The 14,360-nt window shown below is 35.7% G+C and overlaps 1 protein-coding gene across 1 annotated transcript in view; it reads right to left on the reverse strand.

Moving 5' to 3' along the window:
• Positions 1-11,233, reverse strand: part of LOC145248862 (C-1-tetrahydrofolate synthase, cytoplasmic-like) — a 39,986-nt gene extending 28,753 nt beyond the window's left edge. The window contains exon 1 of the mRNA XM_080110587.1: positions 10,381-11,233. Coding sequence (XP_079966713.1) covers positions 10,381-10,580 — 200 coding nt within the window. The 5' untranslated portion in view covers positions 10,581-11,233. The remainder of the gene's footprint in view (positions 1-10,380) is intronic.
• Positions 11,234-14,360: the final 3,127 nt, after the last annotated feature.

Consider the following 14,360-nt stretch of genomic DNA (forward strand, 5'->3'; position numbering starts at 1 on the left):
TTCTCGCACACGTTCCCGGGGTCGTTACTATCGCTTACAACTGTGTATATAGGTCCTATATAATAATATCTAGGAATTAGGAAACCGCGTAGCGTATAGATTTATTTACGACGATTTTTACAAAATTATTGCTATATTAGCTTCTCGCGTGTTGATCGGGCTTTTTAGTATAAATAAAGTGAAACTAAACTCAAACGGACGTGTTCGCTGCATTGCGCCAGGAAAAACGCCCAGAAGCAATCAGCTTCGATCAATCTTGTATATCAGACAGTCAAATTTTGATAAACAAACTCAGACGCTGACGCTGCGTGACTTCTATTTGACCTTCTTAATTAGGTCAAATGGAAGCAGCAAAGTTAACTTTTATTACGCACGCCTGTTTTTATAGTTATAGTTAGATAAATAAATTCAAACACGTCTACGCTGTATGTCGCGGTGGCCCAATGGTAACATCGCACTTTTTTTTTTTTCACACATTAATTTCCAACTCAAGGGTACGGGTTCGATTCTCATACTCACCTACCAAAACATTTTTTTATTATTAATTACCCCCCCCCCCTCGCAGAGTTTTGATTTACCTCAAGACACCCGGGCATTGCCGGGTACCCCCCGCTAGTTATCTATAAATACAAAAGTGAAAGTGTTTGTGTGTGTGTGTGTGTGTGTTTTCGTGTATGTCCAAGAAAGGCTTCTTTCCGAGAACCGATCGGTTGCCTCACAACTTCTTAAAACTTTTTATATCATGCCTAAATAATAATATCTACGAGTTAACATCCGGGGTCACCTGTCTATTTAATTTGCCCGACTTTGAAAAGATAAATATTCAACAATTTTTGATTACTTTTTCGTATAATAATAAAAGCGAAACGGAGCTTAAGTCATCGTTGCCGGTGCGATCGCCTGGAACGTCCAAAAGCAATCAGCTTTGATCAATGTGGAGTTTCTCCTTATATCAGACAATTGCTATTCAATTCGGACAATCCTCTTTTTATGGGGAGCTGGTTTCCCTTCAACATCTTGGGGAAACAAAAAAAAAAAAACATAAAAGAAAGTGTTCTTGCAATAAATAAAAACTGCCCTGCAGTCAAAGTTGACCTCATTAAGTCATTAAAACGGGCACCTGCCAATTCTAAATAGTTAAATAAATTCAAACGTGTTTCCGTTAGTATTTCGTGGTGGCCCAGTGCTTAACGTTGCACATATTTTTCACGCTTTAATTTCCAACTTTGCCTCAAGGGTTCGGGTTCGATCCTTCATACTTACCTACCAAAAAATTTTTTTTATTTTATTCCCCCCCCCCCCCGACACAAACACTCGGGTGACCACACACACCTCCAAACACCCAGGCAACGCCGGGTACCCCCCGCTAGTCTCTTATACATCACCTGTACTGAGGCTTGAACCATCAACCTCCAGAAGACTGTCACTTAGAACCGATTATGACTTAGCACTTTATCCATGGCACAATCCTGCCTCTGTGGATCTGATTTGTCCCATGAAAGGGATATATTAATTTCAAATACCGAGTGGTTTTGGCTACAATATTCGCATAATTATCTGCTAAGTCGTCTTACTGAATGAGTGTTGGTGGTTGGAACTGGTATATCCTTTGTGTGAGGCTTTGGCGTGCCTTTCGATATCTCTCCTAGGTGGTTCCACCAGTCGGTATTCATAGCTTAATCATATTCTTCTAAGACGAACTCAGACCTACTTGTATTTATTACATCCATATCAAATAAAGGATCCTGCAGATTCTTATGTTTGGCAAAACAGACCTAAAGAAGGTCAAAGGTTATATCAGTTGAAACATTGTGAGAATGTGGGGAAAATAGCGAAGGCTTACCGCAAAAACGAAAAGACTCAAGATGGCGACAGTGGACTTTTAATGCCACTGTCTCACATAGTTCTTGAAAAAAAATCATGTCTCACGTGATCTTGAGGTGCGCCCGGGCACCATAAAAGCAGGTTGCTGAGGGGAATGGGCAGAAGTGTTAAGACCTGTGTAGTATGAATATCGCCATGCGACTCGTCAGACTTTTCCGAACTTGTTTACATTGGACTTGAAGGCAACGATATTGTAGTCAGTCAAGAAGCAAGCCAGCAGAACAGTGTTCCATAGGTGGGCAGTTCTAAGAAGGAAGCGTTCAGACCCGTGTAGAGTGAACATCGTTGTGCAACTAAAACTTTTCCGATTCACAGAATAACATCTGAGATGAGAACAGTAGTCTGAATAATTCAAATACAGAAAGTTAAAACTTGATTTATCAGAGAGTGAAAAAGAGGTGTAATCTAACTTTGACCTTTTTTAGGTTGAAAAGGTCACAGGCAACATTTAGCAAACGTACTCACACACTTTTTTTTTAGCTCTTCTCATAAAATGGTGACAATTTTTCTGGTGACTGGAATGAAAAAGAGCAGAGAAATATTCAGGTTAAGTACAACCGTCACTCTCTCTCTCACAAAGTCGGATAAGTATAAGTCTCAGAGATATAATGAAGTTAAATTATTTTTGTTCAAGAAATTTTGTTAAACTACATATTTACTTCAATTACAAATACATGAAAAAATCGTGCAGAGTGGCTGACTCACCTCCCCACACCACCCTCCCTAAATAATACATAAAAATTGTTTAAAAGATAAATACAAATCTTTTGGTCATTAAGTAGGAAAAAAAAACAAACAAAAAAAAAACAGCACTACTTTCTGCTTGGGATGTTTTTTTGTTTTTCTTATGTCTTTTTTTTCATTGAATTTTTTTATATTTTCCTAATCAAAATAAAAAGAGGAAAAAAAAAAATCAACCTTGAATTTACAGTTTTTGTTTGTTTAATTCTGGGAAGCCAAACTTAAACAGATCTTGTGGCAAACTTGTACAATGAGACATTAAAAAAAAAAAAAAGCAAAAACAAAAGTACATATTGCGTTCCAGCTAAATTAGGACATCTCTGGCGTGTGTGTGTGTGTGTGTGTGTGCATAAACAGTAACTAAATATTTTAAATACTAAAAAACGATTATTTATTTAGAAAATCAGAATAACAGCTGCAGAGATGTTTTTAGTTCTGATTTAAAAAAAAAGAAAAGTCATTAACTAAAATAATTAACTAAGCGGCTTAAAAAACAAGTGATGCCAAGCGGTACACAAGCACAAGAAAGAAATAGCTGTGTAACAAATACATAGCAGACATTTTTCTTTTGCTTGTGTATCGCTCAATGTTACTTGTTTTTTCAAGCTAAATAAACATTTTACATTAAATAAAAACACTAAAAACTTATCCAGCTAGTTAGAAGAGTAACTAATCTTGCCTTTGGTTACATTTATTTGTTATATATTTGTTTCCTGACCACTTTTTCGAATCAATGTGGATTGTAAAACAAACCTGGAATTTTTCTTGGGGGCAGGGGAGTATGAAAAACTTGACACTATTTAACACTTACCTAGTTTTTTTTTTTTAATGGACACGGCAACACTGGGTAGACCTGTTAGTCTTTTTTATGAAAAGAAATCCATATATTGCATTTTATTTGAAATGCTAAACTCGTTTGCAAATTTCTATTATAGTGAAAAATTATTTAGAGTGAAATGGATTTCGGCACTATTCACAAAATTATTGTTACATGAAATAATGCTTTAGCAAAAATTTTTTTATATTAGGTTAAAAAGAGTAATTTATAGTTAAATAAATATCTGCAAAGTAAAACGCCTGTGGAACACTGATCCGCAAACCTGCTTCCTGGACGACCACAGTATGATAGCCTTCAAGTCTAACGTAAACAAGTTCTTGTTGCACCATCCCCTTAAATAATCAAATTTTACCCAACTTACATCATTAACAATTACTACACATTCATTAACCCTTATCCTTGAGTGGCCTTCGGCTCTTAATAAGTGATAGGTGATGACACTTGAAAAAAAAAAAAAAAAAAGTCAAAGTTTTGCGTAACTTTTACTTTAAAATAAAACATTAATTACCTGAACATTTATTGAGTTAAAATAAAATTAAGAAAATTCTTAAATGAAACATTTTCTGTAAAAATGCACTTCAGGTGTGTAAATTATTTGACCTAGATTTTTTTTATTTTATTGGATAAAACATTAAACTTGGAGACTTAAATAAAACCAGAAAAAATTCATTTTTATTATTATTTTTTTTTTTATTAAACTCAATAATCAAATTTCAAGTCTAGATTAAAAATTCGTTGAGGGTAATAAATAAGTTAAGAAATGACAATGGCGACCATGTTTTGTTTTTCTTATTTGAACTACTTTCAAAATAGCTTATGGTTTTATGTAGGCCAACTAATTTACACATCTGAAGGGCATATTTACCCAGGTTTTCATTCTATGAAAATGTATGACTTAAAATTTTATAGTTTTTGAAAAGTCATTATTGGAATGCATGTGGCTTTTTTTTTTCTTTTTTGAGAAACATTTTTCCGTATTATATTTTAATTCAATAAATGTGCAACACTAAAAAAATGTACAGGACATCCGTGGACATTTCTATATGCACAATAGTATGGAAAATCCATTTCTGACCTTTTTGTTGAATTAGGTAGTTTTTGGGGTTTTTTTTTGTTCTTTTGCAAAATAGACAGTTTCGATAATTTTGCAGAGAATCTGGCGCTTCTCCATTATTAGAGCAAAAATACAAAAGTCGAAAAAAATGAATTTTCATTAAAAAAGTGAAGCATGCATGGTCCCCCGTGAGTGCACAGTGAACAAGGCATAGACAAAAATGTTCAGCATTTGCCCCCCCACCCTATTTAGCCCCAAAAGTCCCAGGAGGACGTCAAATCTTGGTGAAAATGAACAAATGGTGCAGTTTTGAGTTCTGCCCCATGAAAAAAAAAAAAAAAAAACAGATTGCCCCCCCCCATTTAGCCCAAATATCCCCAAGGCCTTAACGTATTTAAATTTGAGTTCAGCACCATGCAAAACTGCTAAATAGACATACAGAAAATTTGACAAATATGGTAAAATAGTCCCAACAATAGAGTGCTTTCATTAGCCCTAAAAACGCCCCTGGGGCACACCCCAGAGTTATTGCAAAGTACAGAAAAACAAAATTATATAGAAATCAGTTAGTTACAACTTTTTAGAAAGTTTTATAAAAATCCAAGTCATCAATTTTTTTAATGAGCACAAAAGTGTCAATTTTAACCATTTTAACACAAAAGGCACCCTGAGGGGGGCAACTGGAGTTTTCCCAGAAAATCCATTCTGTTACATTTTTACTCATATCATGTTTAATGTTTGTGCAAAATTTCATAGTTATTGAGAAAAGTGCAGACAGACGAACGGACAAGGGTGAATTTACAGGTCCACCCTCCTTTTGTCGGGGGACCAAAACCAATGTTATCTACTTAGTTTTTATGTGAATTTCAACAATGCTATCTACTTGTCTTGATATTGATTACTCAGACATGTGGGAAAGTTTTTAATCAATTTTTATCCAGGAAAAAAAAAAAAAAAAAAGAAAAAAAAAAGAAAAAAAAGGAGAAAAAAAGGAAAAAAAAGAAAAAAGAAAAAGGAAAAAAAAGAAAGAAAAAAGAAAAAGGAAAAAAAAGAAAGAAAAAAGAAAAAGGAAAAAAAAGAAAGAAAAAGGAAAAAAAGAAAAAGAAAACAAAGGAAAAAAAGGAAAAAAAAGAAAAAAAGGAAAAAAAAGAAAAAAAGGAAAAAAAAGAAAAAAAAAGGAAAAAAAGAAAAGGAAAAAAGAAAAAAAAGGAAAAAAAAAAAAAAAGAGGGTTAAGGGGTTAAAATCGAAAAATTGGTACATGGAAAGCCACTGGAGTTTTATCTGTTTTCAACTGCTTCATGACTGCAGCCGCCACAGCACACTCGCCCCGCCTACCCCAAATGTAGACAGAATTTCTGTGAAATGTTAAACGGTATTCTATTCTGTAAATGTTGGCGCGTTTATGGAAAAACGGTTAATTAAACTGCAGAAGCACCTGTTAAACTACACAAGTTCTATAATTGAATACCCCCCCTTCACTCAAAAAAGAACGAAAAACATAAAATATGTTTTTGAAAACTTAATTTTTTTTAGATCAATTAAATGGGGTTAATACCATGAAAACCGTAAATTTGCGAAGGATTTGATCATCAGATTTGTGGCCAGCAACATCAAATATCCCTAAAAAAACAAATTAGTGATCGGTGTTCTGTTGTAACAAAAAGGTAATATTTACCTTTTAATTTATTTTAATAAATATTACTCTAAATACTGTTTTTAATTTGTGGTCTTGTTTTTATGTTCTTTCCTTTCGCTCAAGATTTCTTGGAATTTACCCCTTCCCCCTCCAATAAACCTTACTTTTTTTTTGCGTCAACGCTGATGATGGGGAGGGGGTGGTTCCAGTTACATGTGGCATATTTATTTTTTTTTTACGTTTTTTTCATTATTGGAAAACAAGATGGCCGCCATTAATAATGATAGGGATTACGTTGGATACTGAATGTCTTCAAATATGGATAACTGTGTGTTTGCGCAAAAAATAAATACGATATTCGTTCTCAGCATACCTGAAAACCTATAACCTATACAAGTCGACAAATTAAAGGTGAATGCCGAGGGGTTGGTAAACTAAAAATTTATCTAGATTTTTACATTATCGACTACAAAATTCTGTCCCTAAATAAGTGTAGAAGCGCCAAATTTTTTACCTTATCAATTTTCGTAATTTTTGGATGTAATCATCTTAAAACTATGAGGAATATGTAGATACCGTAGCAGCCGACACCCCCTACATCACAGGCAGGAGCTACTTCTCTCGACAAGATTTGAAATCTATTTACTCCCTGGCTTGTCCAATCACAAGCCAGCTCTCTATCATGTGACAGAGTATATAAAAGGCGAAATCCGAAACCATGACTCCTCGTTCTGCCCCCCCCCGGCAGAACGTGAGTACTATGAGCTAGCTATGGCTCTCTTCTAATCACCATTTATTTTCACGTGCCGTAGCAAACACAAACTTTTATCATTCTACAGGACTACCCAAACGAACATTCTTTGTCATGCTAAAGAAAATACACTCACGCTCGACAACACGCAAACACACTGAAGTCTTTGCTCTTTCTTTTGTTATATAGTTATACATTTCAATGTGTTCTTATTAGTAAGGATAATGTATGTTCTTTTGTTTTCATGTTATAAAGGATATGAGTCTTAAGTGAGATGAGAGTCTTGTTGTATCTTAGTGAGAGAGATGTTGTTGTAAGAGACTTAGAGAGATTGTTCGTTTATAACGATTCCTATATATTAAATGTTCATTTCTTAATTGTGCAGAAGAAGAAGAAAGCTCTTAGAATGATGAGACAGTGTTCACTGTTCAGACATTGTGTAGACATGATGTAGATTCTCATTGTGGATATGAGAAGTCGAGATGTGTATGAAAAGACATTTTATAACACAAATATATAATACAATTTTCACTTTACCTTTTTGTAAGAATCAAAACACAAGACGAGCTTTACAAAACACATGATGGTTTATTTTGTCACACGACCGGCCGTGATTTCCATCATTAAGAATTCAAAGCTTCACATTTTAGTTTCAAAGTGACGTCTCGCTTCCTAGACGACTGACTGTCTCTCTCAGAGTTTTTTCACTGACTTGTCTCTTACTAACGCTTCCTATATTGAGAAATCCATGCATGTCTGGCCACGTGACTAAAATCCACGTGCCCTCAACATGCGTGGACTTGCACGTTTCCAATATTATGATATCCCAATAACCTATTTTTCTTTTGTTGTTTTCACAAAAGAATTCAACCTACATATCTAATTTATTTAACCAATATTTTATTATCCAAATTCTTTTAACAATTGAATAGTTTATTTATTATTTATTTCAGCCAAATTAACAATTTACTGGACATTCCATTTAAACCTATTGTTCTTTGAAACTTATATCCAAGGTTCGATTTCAGCTTTCTCTTATTTTATTTTCATTTTAACTAAATCTCTCTATTTTTATACTTACATGAAAAGGGGACAGCCCTTATCATGTAACACTTTCTCTTTTAACTGGCTTCCTTCGTACCGATGACTACTACCTATAAACACGTGTAAACGGAACTGAATTGTTCTCTCCTTCAACCAGCCGGCATGATATTAATTCAATCTTTACACAAGAACACTTCAACCTACTAACCCGTTTCTCTCTTGTACACTTCTAACGAAAATGACAAATAAAGTTTGCTTATTAATATAGCAGGAAACTCCATTACATTTTGTCTCTTCATCTCTATAATACCATTGTTTTCATGTGAAATTCAGTTTTACAAGTTCCGAAAATCTCGTCCCAATTCTGTAGAAGCGCCGATACATTTTTATACAATTAATGTTTTGGTTTTCAAATATTTTTGTGTTCGAAAAAAAACAAAAAAAAACCTTGTCTATTATTTATTTGATCAAGAAGAAACCAGAGTTATCGCCCTTAACAATGACGCTCGCCTCAATACTGCAGAAATGCCGCAAAGATTTGTCCGATTTTTTTTTTTTTTTTTTTTTTTTTTAGGCGGGCGCACAAAAAAAAAAGTTTGGAGACAAAATTATGTTTTTGGTACTTATGCACTTTTGTTACCGTGCTGAAATAATAACATTATTTTGAAAGTCATTCTTAACATGAGGAGAGTGTTTTGTAACTATTCTGTGTTTCAACCTAACAATTTAATAATAATAATAAAATACCGTGAAACTTGAATTTAACCTAAAAATAAAAATATATTTAAAAATAGCGTAGTCTGGTAACAAAAGTGCATAAGCACCATATTTTTTCTTTTAAACTTATTTAATGTGTAATTTATCAACAAGTTCATATCCCAAGGCACTTTTATTCAGGAGGGAGCGTCGATGGGATCATACAGGTATTTCTGTTAGTGTTCCTGTCAGCCAAGGAATTGGATTTCTTCCATGTTATGGACGTTCGCCGAATGTCACATTCGATATTCGAATCAAAGTATAGAGTTTTATGCTCGGTCAGAGGGAAAAGAAATCCGGGGCAGTGGCAGTGCTTGCTTCTACATTGTTTCATCCGGACGGAAAATTACCTCTCTATTGAACTCTGTTTTACGATCGTTTTTTTGTTTTGTTTTTTTCATCAAATTCTATTTTATTTTCTTTAATAAAAAATTTTGCTATTTTTTTTACGACCTGCCCCAGAAACACCCCCCAACAACCTCTCCATATTAAGAATGGCTTTCGGAATAAACACCCCCCAAGTTAAGAACGAACAGCTTTCGAGGTTGGGAGGTGTTTATTCCGAAAGCCGTTCTTAACATGGAGAGGTTGGGGTAAGTCCTTAAACTTTACCAAAATTTTCTATCTTATCGATTTTCGTAATTTTTGGATAAAAAAACCATCTTAAAAATACGAGGAATACGTAGATACCATTGTTTTCATGTGAAATTCAGTTTTACGATTTCCGAAAATCTTGTCCGACTCCTGTAAAAGTGCCAGAAATCCTTATAGACCGAGGTAATATTTTTATATTTGTCCTGATTGAGAGTGCTTTTTTATTCCGAGAGAAAATCCTAACATTTGGGAGGCAAACACATTTTTTGGTACTTATACACTTTGTTACCGTGCTAAAATAACATTTAGAAAGCCATTCTTAATATGGGGAGGGGACGGAGTTTTGTAATTACTCTGTACTTCCAACAATTTAATAATAAAAATTTATCGTAAAACTTGGGTATTATTATACAAACACCGTGACAGCGTTAGGGTTAGGGTTAGGGTTAATTCGCTGTCACGGTGTTTGTATAATAATACCAAAACTTGAAAATACGATTTTAAAAAAATAGTACGGTATCAAAAAGCACCCCCCATTTTTTTTTTTTTTTTTTTGAGGGATCGAGATAAACTAAAAAGGGAAGTATCTGGAAATAAAAATATCCATTGGCACTCTCTCACGAGTAAGGGACACTCCAGGTGAAAAAAAAAACAAAACGTTAAACCCTAGAACCCACCTCCATACGAAAAGTGATAATGCCTAGGAATTATTAACATTTTATTTCCTCCTCCGACGGAGATGGATGTAGGATGTACCGAGATGAAATCTAATTTAAGAAATGCAGCTTCTCCCCCAAAAAGGGCCGGATAGTTGCAAAAGTTGCTGTGACAGTGGGGGGGGGGGATCGGTAACCCTTGATGTCGGTCGCCTAGGATTAGCGACCGACAATCAGCTAATCCGCCCTCCTCAAAGAGAACATGATATATTACATCTCATTCTAATCCAAGCCAGAGGCCCTGGAGAAATATTCCTTATCGCTTCTTTATACATAAACAACAACAACAACAAAAAAACAAAAAAAAAAAAGATAAAATATTAGAAAATCATGTATATTTTTTCTTTTTAATACTTTATACTTACGCCGAAACCTCTTTACCACTAAGTATGGCAGCTGGCATTGTACTGAAGCTGTGATGAGTAGGAGTAAACTGGAAGGTTTTGAATTTGTGTGTCAAAGAAACTGTTGACGAGACCAGATAACGTGTAATCAAATCGGACCTTCTAATCGGTGTGGAGAGAATTCGACGACCCACGTGGGACAAAATCACCACGTGACCCATTCTTCTTTTGCGCTCAATTTAAAATTGCACAACACCCCAGGAAACCTGGAGACATCCTTATTTCTACACGCAATCACAAAACGTAATAATCCTTACGTTCGCAAAAAAAAAAAAAAAAAAGGCCTGACCTTTCAGTTTTGTACATTTTTAACACAAACCGGTGTCTAAGGGGAAATAAATCACAAAGGGAAATAAATTAAAAAATACTACTCCATTTTTGTTCGCGCTAAAACAAATTAAAAAAAAAACTCTTTTTAGCCATGGCTGGCGATTTTTCCTCGATAAAATGTGATGAGTTTTTATTCATCTACCTCACAAGGTGGCATAATTAGAAATAAGGTCAGGAAAAGTATTATTTAAAAAACCAGTGAACTAAATTAGCGCACGTTCACGTTGGCAAACAAACAAAGAAGCCTGGACAGTCTCATCGGCATTTCTCGGTAGGGGCGACTCAGGCGATTAACGCGAATAAACTAACCCTTTCTAAAAGGACGAGAAGGTAAAGCCTGGGAGAATCGGTCTCTTAGAAATGCACAAGACCTTGACAAAGAACAAGGCATCCTCAACACTTGGCCTGGCGATGGTCTGATTTTGGGGTAATTATATCATATATATATATATTGACGTCGCACAATGCGAAGTAATAAAAATATTTTATATAAGCGATAAAAATAGTTTTATGTTTTTTGTGTCATTAAAAAAAAAAAAAAAATAAATAAATAAAACACAGCATAAGCCATTTTTATCATTTATTAAACGAGGAAGGTTTTCGGGTTAAAATTGTGCCAGTTGGCACAGTTTAATATTCAAATTTAAAATCGTTAAATACAATTTAGGCGCGCAGTGCAATTGATTGTTTCGGCGCGTTAAAAAAATGAAAAATGACACCCACGCAAATTCCGGCGTGACCTTTATATACCAAAGGTGCGGACTTAGTTGAAAGCACCCCATGTGATGTCTTCCATCCAATGGAATTCCTCCTAGGACACATTTTAAAACTGATTTTCTAGAGCTCGTTTGGAGCCGATCAAATCGAATATAAACATGCACAAACACAAAATCTACCTCTTTAGTCTCTTAGCCTTTCGAGCATTCTTTCGTCTCTTTAAACTCTTCCGACTCATTCAACGCTTTCTCATATGGACTTACCACGCGTGCAAACATCAATTATTTCATTTCCACTGCTCCGCGCATTAATACTCTCTTTTAACAGACGAACATTAATATTGTCTCTGTTACAAATTTGAACATTCAAAGAACACAAAAAAAGAGACTCTCCATCTTTCATATGAACTCAAAAAAAAGAACTCTGAAATATTGAGAACTATGTTTTAACTTGTTATTATTTGTTATTTCTATTCCGGAAATAAACCTCCGTTTGTGTTGCATATAAGATTTCTTATTTTTATTTTTATTATTTGTGGAGGAAGTCAGTTCCCAAAAAAAAAGGCCAGGCGACCCCCACAAGTTGGTGACCCGACGCAGAAATCATATGTACAACGGAATCTTATAAACTATTAAACAACCATAACTCAGCGGAAAAAGCGACAATTTTTTTTCGACCACAATTTCAAGCTCCGCGTCATCGGAAAAAATCAGTTGACAGTTTAAAGGCTTTGAAATCACTTTCGAGCGAAGAAAACAAACATGGAACCTTCCTGTGTTGAAAAACCTCTGGCAACGTTAACGGTAAATATACCAGCATTTAATCCTACCAACATAAAGACCTGGTTTATCCAAATCCAGGCCCTTTTCGACGCAAAGCGGATAACGTCTCAACGAACCAAATACTGTTACTTGGTGGAAAAACTCCCGGCAGACGTCGTCGAAGAGGTGGCGGATTTATTGGAGAATGTGCCAGAAGACAACCCATATAACGAACTTAAGGAGGCCATCTTACGGCGGACCGGCTTTTCAAACGAAACAAGGTTACGCAATCTTTTCACCCAAGTAGAATGGGGAGATCGCACTCCGTCACAACTTTTGCGATACATGCGTACATTGCTAGGGGACAACAAAATGTCCGAAAATATAATGAGAAGTCTGTGGCTGGATAAACTTCCAGACACAACAGTACAAATCCTAGCACCCACAATGGAAGAGACAAATATTGAAAAACTCGCCGATATGGCAGATCGAATCCATGAAAATCTGAGGCACCGCAAAGTAAACTCAGCACAAGCACAGCAGAAACAGACGTGCGACGACAATATATCGGGACTAAAAATGGCGGTCGAAAATCTCACTCGACAAGTGCAGGAATTAATACAAATAAACCATCGTTACTGATTTAATAAACGATCGGACTACCGAAAACGAAGTCTTAGTAGAGGTCGAAGCAACACACGGGAACGAGCGAACGAAATCTGTTTTTACCACAAAAAATTTGGCACACAAGTTCGGCGTTGCACTTATCCTTGTTCTTTTAAAAACAAGAATCAGGGAAACGAATATTCCGGCCAGTAGAGACGACGACTGTCGCTGGATTTTCCACTAAAGGTCGTCTATTTTTTATTTGTGATAATAATCATGGATATAATTTCTTAATAGACACTGGAGTTGAAATCAGCGTGATACCACCTCTACGTAAACAAAAAGCTATTCCACAGCCTTACCACCTCCAAGCAGCTAATGGCACACAAATACCGACATACGGTGAAAAATATTTAGACATCAATCTCGGCCTGCGCCGCACATTTCCGTGGATTTTTACCATAGCCAACGTGACGACACCAATATTAGGAGCAGATTTCCTAGCACGGTTTAATCTATCGGTAGACATGACTAGTCGCACACTGACTGATAACCAAACAAAAATCGTAATTAAAGGTATCACCACAAGATACCAGTCTACTGGGATTAGTTCTGCCTTACCTGAAGAGACGTACATTCGTCGGCTGTTTCAAAAATACCCACAACTTACTCAGCCATTCAAAGTCACGGATAATATTAAACATAATGCAAAGCATTATATTAAAACGAATAGACAACCAGTCTACGCCACCCCCAGACGTCTGAAGCCGGATAAGTACAAGATCGCAAAAGACGAATTTCTACGCATGTTGCAACAAGGAATTATCCGACTTTCCAAAAGTGCGTGGTCATCTCCTCTACACATGGTACAGAAAGCAGACGCGACAACATGGCGTCCATGCGGCGATTTCAGGAGATTAAATGCACAAACTGTACCGGATAGATACCCTATCCCACACATTCACGATTTTGCAATCGGACTGCAAAATGCCACAGTATTTTCCAAACTGGATTTAGTAAAAGCGTATTACCAAATACCGGTGGCGGATGAAGATATCCACAAAACAGCACTGACCACACCATTTGGACTTTACGAATTCGTCAGAATGCCATTCGGACTTAGGAACGCTTGTCAAACCTTCCAAAGGTTAATAGACAAGGTTTTTAGGGACCTTCCATTCGTATTCGCTTACGTGGACGATGTCCTAATTGCTAGTAGAAACCTTGATGAACATAAACAACACTTGGAACAAGTTTTTCAAAAACTGTCCCATTACGGTTTAAAAATAAACTTGGACATTCAATTGATAAGGATGGGTATATCACCATTACCCGAGAAAGTAAGCGCCATTACGGATTTTCCACAACCTACGTCTGTTAGACAAGTTCGTCGCTTCATAGGTATAATTAATTACTACAGACGATTTTTACCCAACTGTTCCACAATCCTTGCACCGTTAACGTCATTATTGAAGAACAAAACGAAAAACCAACAATTAAAACTGGACGGATCAGCTTTAAAAGCTT

This window comes from Euprymna scolopes, chromosome 27, assembly GCF_053919585.1.
Source record: "Euprymna scolopes isolate OS-2025 chromosome 27, ASM5391958v1, whole genome shotgun sequence".
Lineage (NCBI taxonomy): Eukaryota > Metazoa > Mollusca > Cephalopoda > Sepiida > Sepiolidae > Euprymna > Euprymna scolopes.